At 40.0% G+C, this 12,500-nt stretch overlaps 1 protein-coding gene and 1 long non-coding RNA gene across 4 annotated transcripts in view; one reads left to right on the top strand and one right to left on the bottom strand.

The window, feature by feature from the left end:
- The first annotated feature begins 5,207 nt into the window (after positions 1-5,207).
- The window catches only part of LOC137970171 (uncharacterized), a 7,423-nt gene continuing 130 nt past the window's right edge, over positions 5,208-12,500 (top strand). The window contains exons 1-4 of one of the 3 annotated variants that reach the window (XR_011116771.1): positions 5,208-5,461; positions 5,614-5,861; positions 8,271-8,552; positions 11,288-12,500. The exon at positions 11,288-12,500 is cut by the window's right edge and continues 130 nt beyond it. This is a non-coding gene — a long non-coding RNA (uncharacterized lncRNA). Of the gene's footprint in view, positions 5,862-7,201; positions 7,545-8,270; positions 8,553-11,287 lie in introns of those variants that run through there. The other 2 variants (XR_011116770.1, XR_011116772.1) reach the window with 2 other exon arrangements.
- On the bottom strand, positions 8,587-10,633 carry LOC137971166 (Krueppel-like factor 5). The gene is made up of 2 exons (XM_068817912.1): positions 10,247-10,633; positions 8,587-9,598 (listed from the first exon to the last, which is right to left on the bottom strand). Exons 1-2 carry the CDS (start codon positions 10,337-10,339, stop codon positions 8,981-8,983), a joined length of 711 nt encoding a protein of 236 aa, XP_068674013.1. The 5' UTR covers positions 10,340-10,633; the 3' UTR covers positions 8,587-8,980.

Raw genomic sequence — 12,500 nt, 5'->3', positions numbered from 1 at the left:
TGAGTGAAGGAGAGAAAGAGGAGGTAGGTGAGCAATGCATGCCTTTGCTCTTTAGATTCAGATAATAGAGAGTAGGTAAAAACATCACCTCTCCCATATTTTACTTGAGTCTCCCGTATTTGTGGCAAAATAACCAAGTACTTAGGGGTATTTCAGTTTTTTTCTAAGATTTTCTAAACCCATATGGTTGATTTTCTTGTATAATTTTTCAACAACCGGAGCTAAGTTTCATTCACAGCACAATAAAGTTGGACACATTACCTTATTGTTTTCTCGTTGCCCTTGTTTTGCTCCCTTGGCATGTTATCAGCACAAGTAATCCATCAGTATCCATCCAGTGTCCATCTTTGGGTTATAATGAGTGCAGCTACCTCCACTCTAGAAGAGGCTGAACACATGACCCAGAGCTTAAGACGGATATTTATGCTGATAACATGCCCAGGGAGCAAGACTCGAACAGCAAGAAAACAACAAGGTAATGTGTCATACTTTGCATGTTAATGTTCTATCTGCATTGAATGATATAAAAAAAAATGTATGTAAGTCAACTGGAAACTAGCGACACCCCACTCATGCTCAGACCCTAATGGAAGACTCACAGGAGCACAATTTTTCCACACAAGGTTTTTGCTAGAAATTTATTCTGCCTTAGAGGCTTAGGTATTAAATCACACTTTGCTATTATTATACTTTGAGATCTTCCCTCTTTTCCTCATGTGCAAGATGGGCAAAACTTCTCATGTTTTCTTTTCTCATTTGTGAAGATGACTTGTGGAGTACAATGTATTACCTGCAAAGTATGGATAGCATTCAAAGATGTGAAGGAGCATGTCCGTGTCAAAAAGGATATAGAGCAGAGGTCAGTAGAATCATTAAAGAATTTGGTTGTTTTGATTTCATTAAAACGATTAATTTGTACGCGGTCGCTGGCGTCACTAGTAGCAGTATCAGGTTTCGTTAGTGTTTGTGTGCTCAGCTCTCTAGCGTTTCATCGAGGCCCTTGTGCTCACTATCCTTCGTTGAAAATCATTAGTTATCTACCGTTTGTTGAGACCATCCCTCGTCCTAGCTCATCGTGGCTGCTCGTGCCAAAGTCTGTCTGTTCTTCCAATCACATATCCGGGCTCCCTTCGATGCCGGCAGGATTCTTGTAAGAGAAGGAAGCTCGAGGATATTTCAGCTTATCTCGAAGATGACGCTCAATTTAAACATTCTCACAATGGCTTCATGTATTTCAGGAAATGTTAAATTGGGCATTTTTTTTTTCATTTGTTCTAAATTACACCACAAGTGCATTACAGAGTAAAATACTGCAAAACAATAGCCTTAGTTGTTTCCAATTCCAATTCGGAAAAGCAACTCTACATTGATTAACTTTTTTTATCTATAAAAATACTTTACATGGTCCTCATGCTCTTATAATCACAATGACATTACCCTGTCAATGTAGAGTTAATACCATTCTTTTTCTTACTGTTTTAGTAAAACTGCAAGTGCCACTGATGTAGATGGTGCCACTGCATCTACCAACGTGTCTGCGCTGCTAGGGACTGCACCTATACCCACAGCACATCAAACCTGCACCACATCACCAGCCAATGCACTGCCAGCCACTGCACCGCCAGCCACTGCACTGCTAGACTTTCGAAAAGTCCTTCGCCTAGATACACTTCGCGTACGAAAAATCACGATTCGCTCGCCGAAACATTTTGTTCTGGGGTTATCATGAGGTCGACTTGTGGCAAGTCTACTGCACTGCCAGCTGCTGTTCTTCAAGCCACTGCACCTCTAGCCATCACATCTGCTGCATTTGGATCCCTCAAAATTCATAATGTAAACAAAATTAAACAAGAAGGAAATCAAACTATTTAAGCTCAAACTATTTCACAAATGAGAGCAAATAATTTTTGTTATCTGAGTAAACTTATCTGCAAGATTCCTGCAGCTTGCACGGTCAATTTTTGCATGAAAATTTGGTAAATATTTCGCCATTTGCATGGCATCAAGCAATGCATGGTTGTTCCTTTTCAGGAACCCAACCAATAAATGTTCTTAATATCTTTCCTCAGCAGATCTCAGTAAGGCAGAACACTCCAATATACTGTAACGAGTACCGTATATGCCAAGGTATATGCCAAGGTCTTTTTTTGCTCATTGACACTTTATAGGCTCCTCCTCTATCATCATCAACAATCTTAAAAGAATGGGGGAGGGTGGAAAACACTGACATCTAGTCAATGGACTACCCCGACGGACTAACCCAAAAATACTATTTCAAGTTAGTACTATTGGTCGTAAGCGCCATCACAATTAGTGCTAAGCCTAAACATCCATTTTAAACAGCGTTGGTCAACAGTTTTTAAGCCTAAGCACCCATTTTAAAAAGGTTTGCTTTCAATAATTTTTGCACCAGTTTCACTTCACTTACATGAAGTAATCGGCAATCACAACAATTATTGAAAGCTAACCTTTTTAAAATGGGTGCTTAGACGTAAGTACTGTTGACCAATGCTATTTAAAATGGATGTTCAGGCACTAATTACACTAATTGTGACACTGCTTACGACCAATCGTACTCACTTGAAATAGTATTCTTTGGATAGTCCGTTTGGGTAGTCCGTCAGGGTAGTCCATGGACTAATGGTCAGTTTTTTCTACTCCCCCCAAGAACGGCGATGTCTTTTGTCCGCCATTTTGATTCTCCCAGCCCATAGCTGGCATATAAATCATGTTACGTCACCACATAGTCACCCGCCTATATTGGGGTACACATCACCAGTAGTACAAAAAGTACCATACGTGTACCGGGTGTAGTACGTGTAGAGGTGTAGTAGCCATAGCTCGTGTAGTTCACGTAGCAACTGTAGTACCGTGATAGTTACTGTAGTAACTGTAGTAGCTGTAGAACTTGTAGTAGCTGTAGAAGCTGTAGTAGGTGTAGCAGATGTAGTAAGTGTAGTGGGTGTAGTAGCTGTAGTAGGTGTAGAAGGTGTAGTAGCTGTAGTAGCTGTAGTAGATGTAGTAGCTGCAGGGCCGTAACCAGAAAAAAATCATGACTGAGGCAATGTCCATGGTTAAATTCTCTTCCTAGGTATTTTAGGTGTTTATGAGGATTACATTTTAAAGACTAGAATCACGCTTTATTTTAAAAAAAATCACTAAAAATAACTGAGGCAAGTGCCTCGGTTTGCCTCATACTGGCTACGGCCTAGAGCTCTAGTAGCTGTAGTAGTTGACCGTGTAGTAGCTGTAGTAGTACGTGTAGTAGCTGTAGTAAGTGTAGTATGTGTAGTTTGTAGCTGTAGTACGTGTAGTCGCTGTAGTAGCTGTAGCACGTGTAGCAGGTGTAGTACGTGTAGTAACTTTAGTACATGTACTCAAGAAAATATCCCGGATGACCGAAATGCCCAAACTGCAACATGGGAAATAACTAACTAAGCATGTCACGCTCAGCATAAATCCATTTATTTCCTCTGGGCAATAAATTTCCTTTTACATCCGTTTCCAAAGATAACCATAGACCTCTTTCATAATGGCGGCCAAATAAATTATTCTTTTGCTTTAATGCTAATAAGCCCTACTAACCTCGCTACGACGAGCAAATTTCAAAAGAATATATTTTTTAAAACGAGGGCAGTAGGTCTAATTAACATAAATACAAAAGAATGTAAAGTTGGTCGCCATTTATGAAAGTGGTCTATTAGTAGTACTAGTTTGACTGAATTAGTATGGCGTGTTAACAAGAAAAGAGCACGTACTTTTCAATTTTTGTTTTAATATGAAGGTCTGTTAGCTCTCCGCAGCCGCAAAACCAGGATTTGAATCGGACCGGATCGGATCGGATCGGATTGACAAAACACGGACCGGATCTATAACAAAATCCCCGCCAAAAGGAGACGGTCACCAGACAACGTGCTGAAGACAGGAAAAGTCGAATTCTGTGCCTTTCTCTCTTGTCTAGTCGTCTCATCATTTATTGAGACTCGTCGAAAGGTTTTTTTTTCCAGAGGTAATTACAGATTCCGAAGCGGACTTATGAAAGATACCATGTGACGAATTGACGTCAATAAGCGAATTGACTGCGTGCGCGACGGTCTTTTTCTTCAAACATGAAAACTGACAACAATTTTTTACTTTACCCCAGTCCCTGAAAATTGCACAATAGCCTGATTTAGCAACAGAAAGGGAAGGTCAGTTGACGAAAGGAGAGCCCGCAGAATAGTTGGGATTCTACTCTAATATGGCCTAATGTGGATATTTTTGCTGTGCGCGCCATCGTCAACTGACATTCCCGTTCTGTTGCTAAATCAGGCTATTGTGCAATTAGAAGGGACTGGGGTAAAGTAAAGAATTGTCGTCAGTTTATGTTTGAAAAAGAAGACCGTTGTCTACGCAGTTAATTCGCTTATTGCCGTCAATTCGTCATGTTGACCGCATCGTATCTTTCAGAATTCCAAACGGAATCCTTAATCACCTTTGGAAAAAAAAAAAAAGCATTTCGACGAGTCTCAATAAACGAGGAGACGACTACACAAGAGAGAAAGGCACAGAATTTGAGCGCGTTTTCTGGTGTTATTGATCCGGTCCGAGTTTGGTCAATCCGATCCGGTCCGATCCGATCCGTTCCGATCCGGTCCGGAAATATTGGCGCATGGACCTCGCTGCGCTCGGTCCGTACGCCATGGCCTCGGGCCAAATACTTTCCCGTCCGGCCCTCCCACTCAGTCAATAAGTGCATAGTCTTTGATGGGGTAGAGATGAAGGAACTCCATTTTCAATCTAATACAACTCCTAAATTGGAGTTAAATTTGGGAGTTAAAATGACCCTCAAAAAGGAGTCATTTTGAACCTAATATTTGTACTCCATTTTTGGAGTTACAGTAACTCGCATGTGGAGTTAAAATAACTACTTTTCTGGAGTTAAAATGACTCTTTGACAAGAGTTATTTTAACCCTTAAATTGGAGTTACATTAAAGAGTTAAACTTACTCCCAAAAACAGAGTTATTTTGAACCGAAAATTTTAACTCCGTTTTTCGAGATAAAACTCTGAAAATTACTGTGCGGTACGACTTTGCTTTGCGTTAGATTGATATTATCACGATTGGCTTACACGTCTTCTTTGTCAGCTAGTCACTTATATGATATATCGTTACCTACAAAACTGCGTGCAGATCTTTTTTTTTTTTCTTTTCAGTGCTTGATGTAAAAATTTAAAACGTGATCGGTGATGGCTGTTAATGTATTTAGTCACGTATTCAAAAGGAAATGACGTAGAAGAAACGAAAATAAGCGTTAAAGCTCCTTTACAATTTTTAGTGTGGGCAACAAATTCTCTTCCGGTTACTATTTGGTGAGAATGTTCAAAAGTTCAGCCACCTCCATAACATGTGAATATTTTACCCTAACTGCCTTCGCATCATCGGTTTGAAGCTCATCTGTTGATCAGTGATAAATACAAGGTATGCTATAGGATAACCAGCAGCGGTTCTTACCCTACTATTCCTGCTAAATGCATGGGCTGGTTTGCAAAGCATGAGAGCGTTCTCGTGGACAATTTATTGTACCATTTTTTTTTCATATTGTACAATCATCAAATGGCACCTTTGGTTAGCCACGGAGCCCACACGCATTTATCAGCACTCTACAACCAATGAAACATTAATGGACGTAAAAATCGCGTGCAGCCGTATCTTGAAACTTATGACACATTGAAAGGAAAAAAAACACTTTTACTGTGGATCGCTCATACTGACTGACAGGTTGGATAAGAATGAGAAAAGATTAGTTTAAATATGAACTAAGAGTCGTCGCTGCCATCTTATCCCCTGCATGAAGAACTGGCTGCCAGTCAAGAATCAGGTATGTAAACAAACTTCTTGTCTTTGATATACCCGCTGAATTGGTTAAAATTTGGTTTTATCAAACAGCCCTTCGTCAGAGTGAACCGAGGAATTATGGGTTGTGTGTAGTTTTTATAGTAGAGTAGGAGCTACGCTATGGGTGGTAACATGGCACCGTGAAAAACAGGAATACATCAGTTAAATGAAAAGCGTTCGTTAATACCGTGAGGGTGCCGATTTGGAAGATGAATTTTTGTTCCAGATTCTTGCGGCTTTCCATCGTACCTAGATATACCGGCGGAAAGGCCGCAGATAGCCATGTCTTGTTTGGAGTGGCTAGGGAGATTGAAATGACGAGCGACTGGCTTAGATGCATCTCTGTCATTCTTCTCAACCTCGCGAAGGTGTTCGCGGAATCGGTCGCCAAAACTGTCTCGCCAATGTATAATTTATTACATAACGTACGGGTTATGCAATAAATGACATTTGCGGAGGTACATGTGAAACGATCGGGGATCAGAATGAAAGGACATGTTTTGCATCGTGAGCGCGCGCACAAAGTTGAAAGTGCCAGGACTGGTAGAATCTTTTCGCAACCTCCACTAATTTAATTCAAACGCGGCAAAAACGTAGGCAACGTTTTAGTTAGAAAGAAAATATCGGGACCAAAGCGATCTGTTAAGATCACCGTTCGTTTCACATGTGCCTTGCATAACCTGTACGTTATGTAATAAATTATACATAGGCGAGACAGGTAGACGACTACTTGTAGGCGATCGATTCCGCGAACGCCTTCGCGATGTTGAGAAGAATGACAAAGATCCATCTAAGCCAGTCGCTCGTCATTTTAATCTCCCTAACCACTCCAAACAACACATGGCTATCTGCGGCCTTTCCGTACATCTAGGTACGACGGAAAGCCGCAAGAATCTGGAACAAAAATTCATCTTCCAAATCGGAACCCTTAACCCCCACGGTATTAACGAACGCTTTTCATTTAACTAATGCATTCCTGTTTTTTACGTTGCCCTGTTACCACCAATAGCGTAGCTCCTACTCTACTAAAAAGCTATACAAACCACATAATACCTCGATTTGCTCTAACGAAGACGAAGAAAAGCGAGAGCGAATCTAGAAAACGAAGGGCTAACGCTCGAAACGTCAGCTTTTAGAATTCCTTTACGGTGGTGAATTTACATTATCAACTCCGTTGATAAAACCAAATTTTTGTGTATTCCTTCCCCACCGACGCGGCACCACAGTTTCTTTAAAAACTACCCCCTTCATTCTTCGGCTGAATTGCTTGTCTGCTTATTACAACAACCGTTCCAAATGTATAACATTAAATGAAATTAAGAATCGAGGTGTAACTGCATCAGTAACGGCTTTCACAATCAGCTCAGCTGAAAAAAGAAAAATATTTGGGACATTTAATAAAGATGGATTTGTGCCAAACCACGTGCATTGACCCCCTCGAAAATGCATGCTCTTTCACTGTGGCTTATACTGTCAAACACGTAGTTCCTTCCTTCAACGTTCAACCAGGAACAACTTTTGTAACTGACATCCCCCGCGTTTTCGGGAAATTAAGTGTACAACTTTCCTTATGTAACATATGGCACGTCTTGAGCAATTCAGCTCTGTCTCGAAGCGAACGCAAACCCGCTACTGACGGACTATTAACACTGGGCTTGGAGCAAAGGTACACCATTAAACACAAACAGTGTATAAAATTAGAAAAAAATGCTGCTTTTGAGAAACATATTTGCAAGTCTCACAAATTTTCCTAAAGCTCACCGCTGATGTCTTTTTCTCCAAAGTACTCTCGCTCTTGAGACGAATTGTATTCTGCTCGTGCTCATTCGAAAAACCTTCAGCCATAATTCGGCAAAACCAACACAGTGAAACCAGTCAGAAATTTGCAGTTGTGTTTTCGTGAAGCCTTTCGAGTCAATAGTAAGCCTAATAACACCAGTCTAGGAGCTGTTATTTGTAATAAATAATTTAAACCTTCTTGTACGAGTTCATGCTTATATATAATCTTTTACTAGAAGTTGATTTGTGTCATCAAGCCATGTCAGTTACTATATCGTTTGTCGAAGTCTTTCAGTCATGCACAAATGGCTTTCTAAACGGCTCCAATAATTTTTTCAAACATGCCCACGATACATGGAAAAAACAAACAAAAGAAAAACAAAAGAAGAATTCGAAGAAAAATCACTGCTCGCCATGCTTCTCTCTGAAACCGTACATTTCAAGATCATTTTCAAGACGGTCATAAAACTAATGGCGGTACAAAGAAAATACGTTTTGATATCTATTTTACTTTTCAAAACGATCTTACATCATGAAGACTAAAGTAGTCTCGTTGTCATACATGAAGCTCTTGAACTCTCAAAGAAAGCTAACATCAATTTATTTGAAACAGAGAAAAAGGAAGACCTCATGCATTTCTGAGCTTCTGTGTTAGGAAGCGAGAGAGGAGCTCAGCTGGACTCTGAGTGAAACAGACTACCTCAGAACGACCGACTTATTGACTGATTTCGTCCCCATTGCGAGTTGAGCCAGCTCGAAAAAAGAATAATTATACATTATTGTGAGCATATTGTTTGTCAAGTTTCCTTTCAGCAAGAGAATCATTCATGAAGGCCGGTGTTTCTGAAAATAAATCTCCTCGACTGAACAAATGCAGAGGGATATCATCAGAAAGGTAAAATAACTGTAGAGAATATAGAATGTAAACAGGTAATATCTTTAAATAAATGACAACTTTATTTAACCGGCTCCTTACGCTAAATTAAAATCATTGACAAAGACCCTTGCAACCAACGTGGACGCAAAGATCGACATGAATATGTTTTCTTCTTGAAAAGAACGCTCGTATATTATATATGTGTGCATATGCTTTGAACAATTTAACTCACTTATCACGTTCTTAATATTAAGAAGTGAGTCCGAGATATAGATAAAAGTACAACTTTGTTATATCACGTCTGCCAGGTACTTCTTGTTATTTGGAAAAATAAGAACGTGCGCGGATTGATTTAGGTATTGCTGCACAAAAATGTCGACTCCGCGGGCAAATGTATCAGGGCCACTAAGAGTGTTACGAGAAATTGCAAACGCTACACGGGTTCTTTACATTAATGGATGTATTTTTTTGATATGCGAAGATCGGTGATCTGAACGACTAAAAGATCTTCCACAAAGAGGACATACGTACGGCTTTTCTCCAGTATGTCTTCGATAGTGGCGTTTGAGCTCATCTGAACGTCGGAAACACCACCCACAGTTTTTCCAAGGACACAGGAAAGGTTTTTCGCCCGTATGAATCCGCTTACGACTTCCGAGATGAGAGCTTTTGGTGTAACAACGCTTTTTACAGCCAGGGAAATCACAGAGAAAGGCATGATGTAGTTCCAGTTCTTTGTTATCGGAAACAGGTTGGACTGTTTGTGCATGTGTACTGAAATTACATCCATATGCTGCATCATCGTTCGATGTTGTGTGCACAGAAGACGGCGTTGTTGCAAGCATAGTTACCTGTGGCCACTGGTGTCTTAGATTTAGAGCTGGAATAGACGCCGACTGTGCAACAGTACACGTTCCCATCGTCATTCCTGCCTCTGGAAAGCGGCAGTTTTTCTTTCCTATGGTCATTTCTTGAAGCTTGGGTTGCGGAAGATACGACGAGGTTTCCACCGGTAGCGTTGCAGGAGAAGATGAACACAGATAGCTATCCATCTCACGAAGGATCTGTTAGAGAAATAAGGGTTACCTTTAGTTTTATCCAACATCATGATTATTTTTGGTTTTAATCCCATGCCTTGGCTGATTGATATCGGGGAACAATGGCTTTTGTCGGAAATGTATGTAGTTGTTAAAATTGAAGAACTTTGAAGGACCCCTGTCGTCCTTTACAGTTAAATTGCCAATCGTCGTAATTCTCCTTCAGGGCTCACAAACCCGTTAGCGAAATTCAGCATCTTTAGAGCAATCATAGTGGTCGGCTTTTTATCGCGAAAAGGTTAATTTACTGAGATATGAAACGAGAGAACAACTTTTTACAGGGAGTTTGTAGAACAACCATCATTTTGATCCGCTGAGGAAAATCATTCATTTATACAATGTCCCTCGAACTCATGATCCTCAATTGTATTTCTTACTGAAAGTAAGCAGTTGTCAATATTTTCTTCCAATTGATATTTATCAGCGGAATAAAGACTTGGTAATATAACTCTAGAAAAGTAAAAGGTTGATTATTTTCTGTAATATCCGAGGGTATCGCAGAGCTCGAACTCGTCATTAGTGTTCACGCAAAAGCTCACATAAGAAATACACGCTATTATAATATCGCTTAGAAAATGTGTAAGTCGCCTAAATCATTCATGTATTGCAACTGACCTGTTGAATTTCTTCCTCCCTGGTGGGTATTAGCAGCGAATAGATGCCGGCCGTTACCAGATTTCCTTCGCCCTGATACGAGTTTTGGTACATGACACCGTCTTGTCGTCTAAACAAGTTATCGAAACTTGTACAAGCCAGGCCATAAGCATTTGGCTGTCTTCTTTACGAGACGGCCCCAATGAACGAGTTTTCCCGGTCGGATCCACGCTTTATACGCAAAGGGTTGAGGGGTCGCCAGAGGGCAAACATTGCAAGTCGCTGTACATGTGAGAAAATGTATGGCGGAAACTTATTCGACGTCCCAAAAAAAAAAGATTTTAGAGAAAGATCGATGCCTTTTTCGACAAAGTTTTATCAGAAATCGATTTGGGCAATGTTGATGCGTGAGAAGTGTAAGTTTTTGTTTGAATAACCGTGAGATATGAGATAAAATTAGCTGATAAACTTCCTTGCTTGCGTAAGGTTTATTGTGAAATGTCGAGAAATGGTCTCTCACAATATTACAAACTTAGGGCCTCCACAGACTAGGGAGTTAGTTGTCGACAACTATTTGTGATCGACAACTAAAAAGTTATCGACAACTAAAAAACGTAGTCTGTGGCACAAGTTGTCGACAACTAAACCCCAAATTATTAGTTGTTGACAACTAAGCAGTTTCCCTTTTCGAAAAGGGAAACTGCTTAGTTGTCGACAACTAATAATTTGGGGTTTAGTTGTCGACAACTTGTGCCACAGACTACGTTTTTTAGTTGTCGATAACTTTTTAGTTGTCGATCACAAATAGTTGTCGACAACTAAATCCCTAGTCTGTGGAGGCCCTTAGGAACAAATCTGGAGGAAATAACCCAATAAAGCCTTTTCAGTTGTACTACTTTGTGGGGTTGTGACAACGATCAAAGGTACCTAGGGAAGCAAAAGATTCTAACTCCTTATGTAGAAATATTAAGATTTTACTCGCCCAGGAATAACAATGACGTTTTGTCGTGGGCTAGAACAAGTAATCGTGACTAATTCACGGTTTTGATAATTTTGTTCCAGGTTGCAGAACCTCTAAATATCCTGCACCAACTTTGTGATAGGAGAGGATGATTGTGTGAGTACTAAAACCTCAAAGACCTGCTCCAAAGATTAGACTCTACAGAGAACTAGTATATGAAGATGACGGTTAAAGGCGTATTGGTCGAAGTCATAGTGGAGCTTGATAAGTTTGCTTAAATCCAATGACTTTAATACTTGTAGATGGCAGTTTGACAGAAGAAAAAGTTTGTTTACATGTAACAGCTGGGGCATATTCCCCACGGTGGGATCTAAATCTATCGTAACCTGAGTATCAGGCTTTTCTAATTTTTCTAAAATCTATCGAAATAGAGCCTGCTGTATTCTATGGAAGGAGGCATTAAAACAGCTACCTCGAGGCAGAAGGAGATTGAAATGGTTGGCTTGAGCAGAATCAGCGTACTTCATTAAAGTGATTTGACTCTCACAGAGTTTGTAGAAAATAGTAGCGGCTCAAAAACCGTTGACTTTTTCTCAATCAAACAAGAACTTAACCTATCTATGGATTTCCTCGTGTTTCTCATCTCTCATTCCATCCCTCGAAAGAGCAATAGCTCTGTAAAAACAATTTCCATCTCCTATGACAACGACTTCTCCAGGCTTTGAGAGGGTAAATTTCCAAGAGCATGCAATAATTCGTTTACGCAAGACATAAGTAATAAGAAAACAGCCTAGACACACGTAAATACAACTAAAAAGGCTTTATTGTGTTATTTCCTCCAGATCTATACCTAAAGCGCAGTTACACGTTGAAACTTTTAGCAGAAATTTAACATTGTGACAATGTGTGCAACGGCGCTGCGAAAACTAAAACTAAATCTCTCTTGATTACGACTCAACAGAAATTTGATCGTCTAAATGATCATTCTCTTAACGTCATGATTAATGGTAAGTTAATTGAACAAGTTCAGCCTGCCAAACTACTTGCTGTTATACGGACAGCAAGGAAATAAAAGGCATAATAGCGTCAATGACATCTAACAAAGCCTCGGGAATTGATAACATTCCGATCCGTGTTATTAAAGACTGTATTGCACCTATTCTTCCTGCAATTACATCTCATGATAGTTAATTCCTCTATTGGCTCCTCAACTTTTCCTTCGTCTTGGAAAATAGCGGAAGTTGTGCCTATTCCCAAAGATGGTGATCATGAACAAGCGAACAATAATTGGCCTATTTCCCTTTTACCTGTTCT

Source organism: Montipora foliosa, chromosome 9 (assembly GCF_036669935.1).
Source record: "Montipora foliosa isolate CH-2021 chromosome 9, ASM3666993v2, whole genome shotgun sequence".
Classification (NCBI taxonomy): domain Eukaryota; kingdom Metazoa; phylum Cnidaria; class Anthozoa; order Scleractinia; family Acroporidae; genus Montipora; species Montipora foliosa.
This window is presented reverse-complemented; position numbering and strand designations above follow the sequence as displayed.

What these genes read in the sequence shown, in the direction of transcription:
- LOC137971166 (XM_068817912.1), bottom strand. Translation starts at nt 10,339, where the DNA reads ATGTACCAAAACTCGTATCAGGGCGAAGGAAATCTGGTAACGGCCGGC. An exon ending in GGGAGGAAGAAATTCAACAG is followed by an intron (nt 9,599 to 10,246) that starts GTCAGTTGCAAT and finishes TTTCTCTAACAG; the next exon opens with ATCCTTCGTGAGATGGATAG.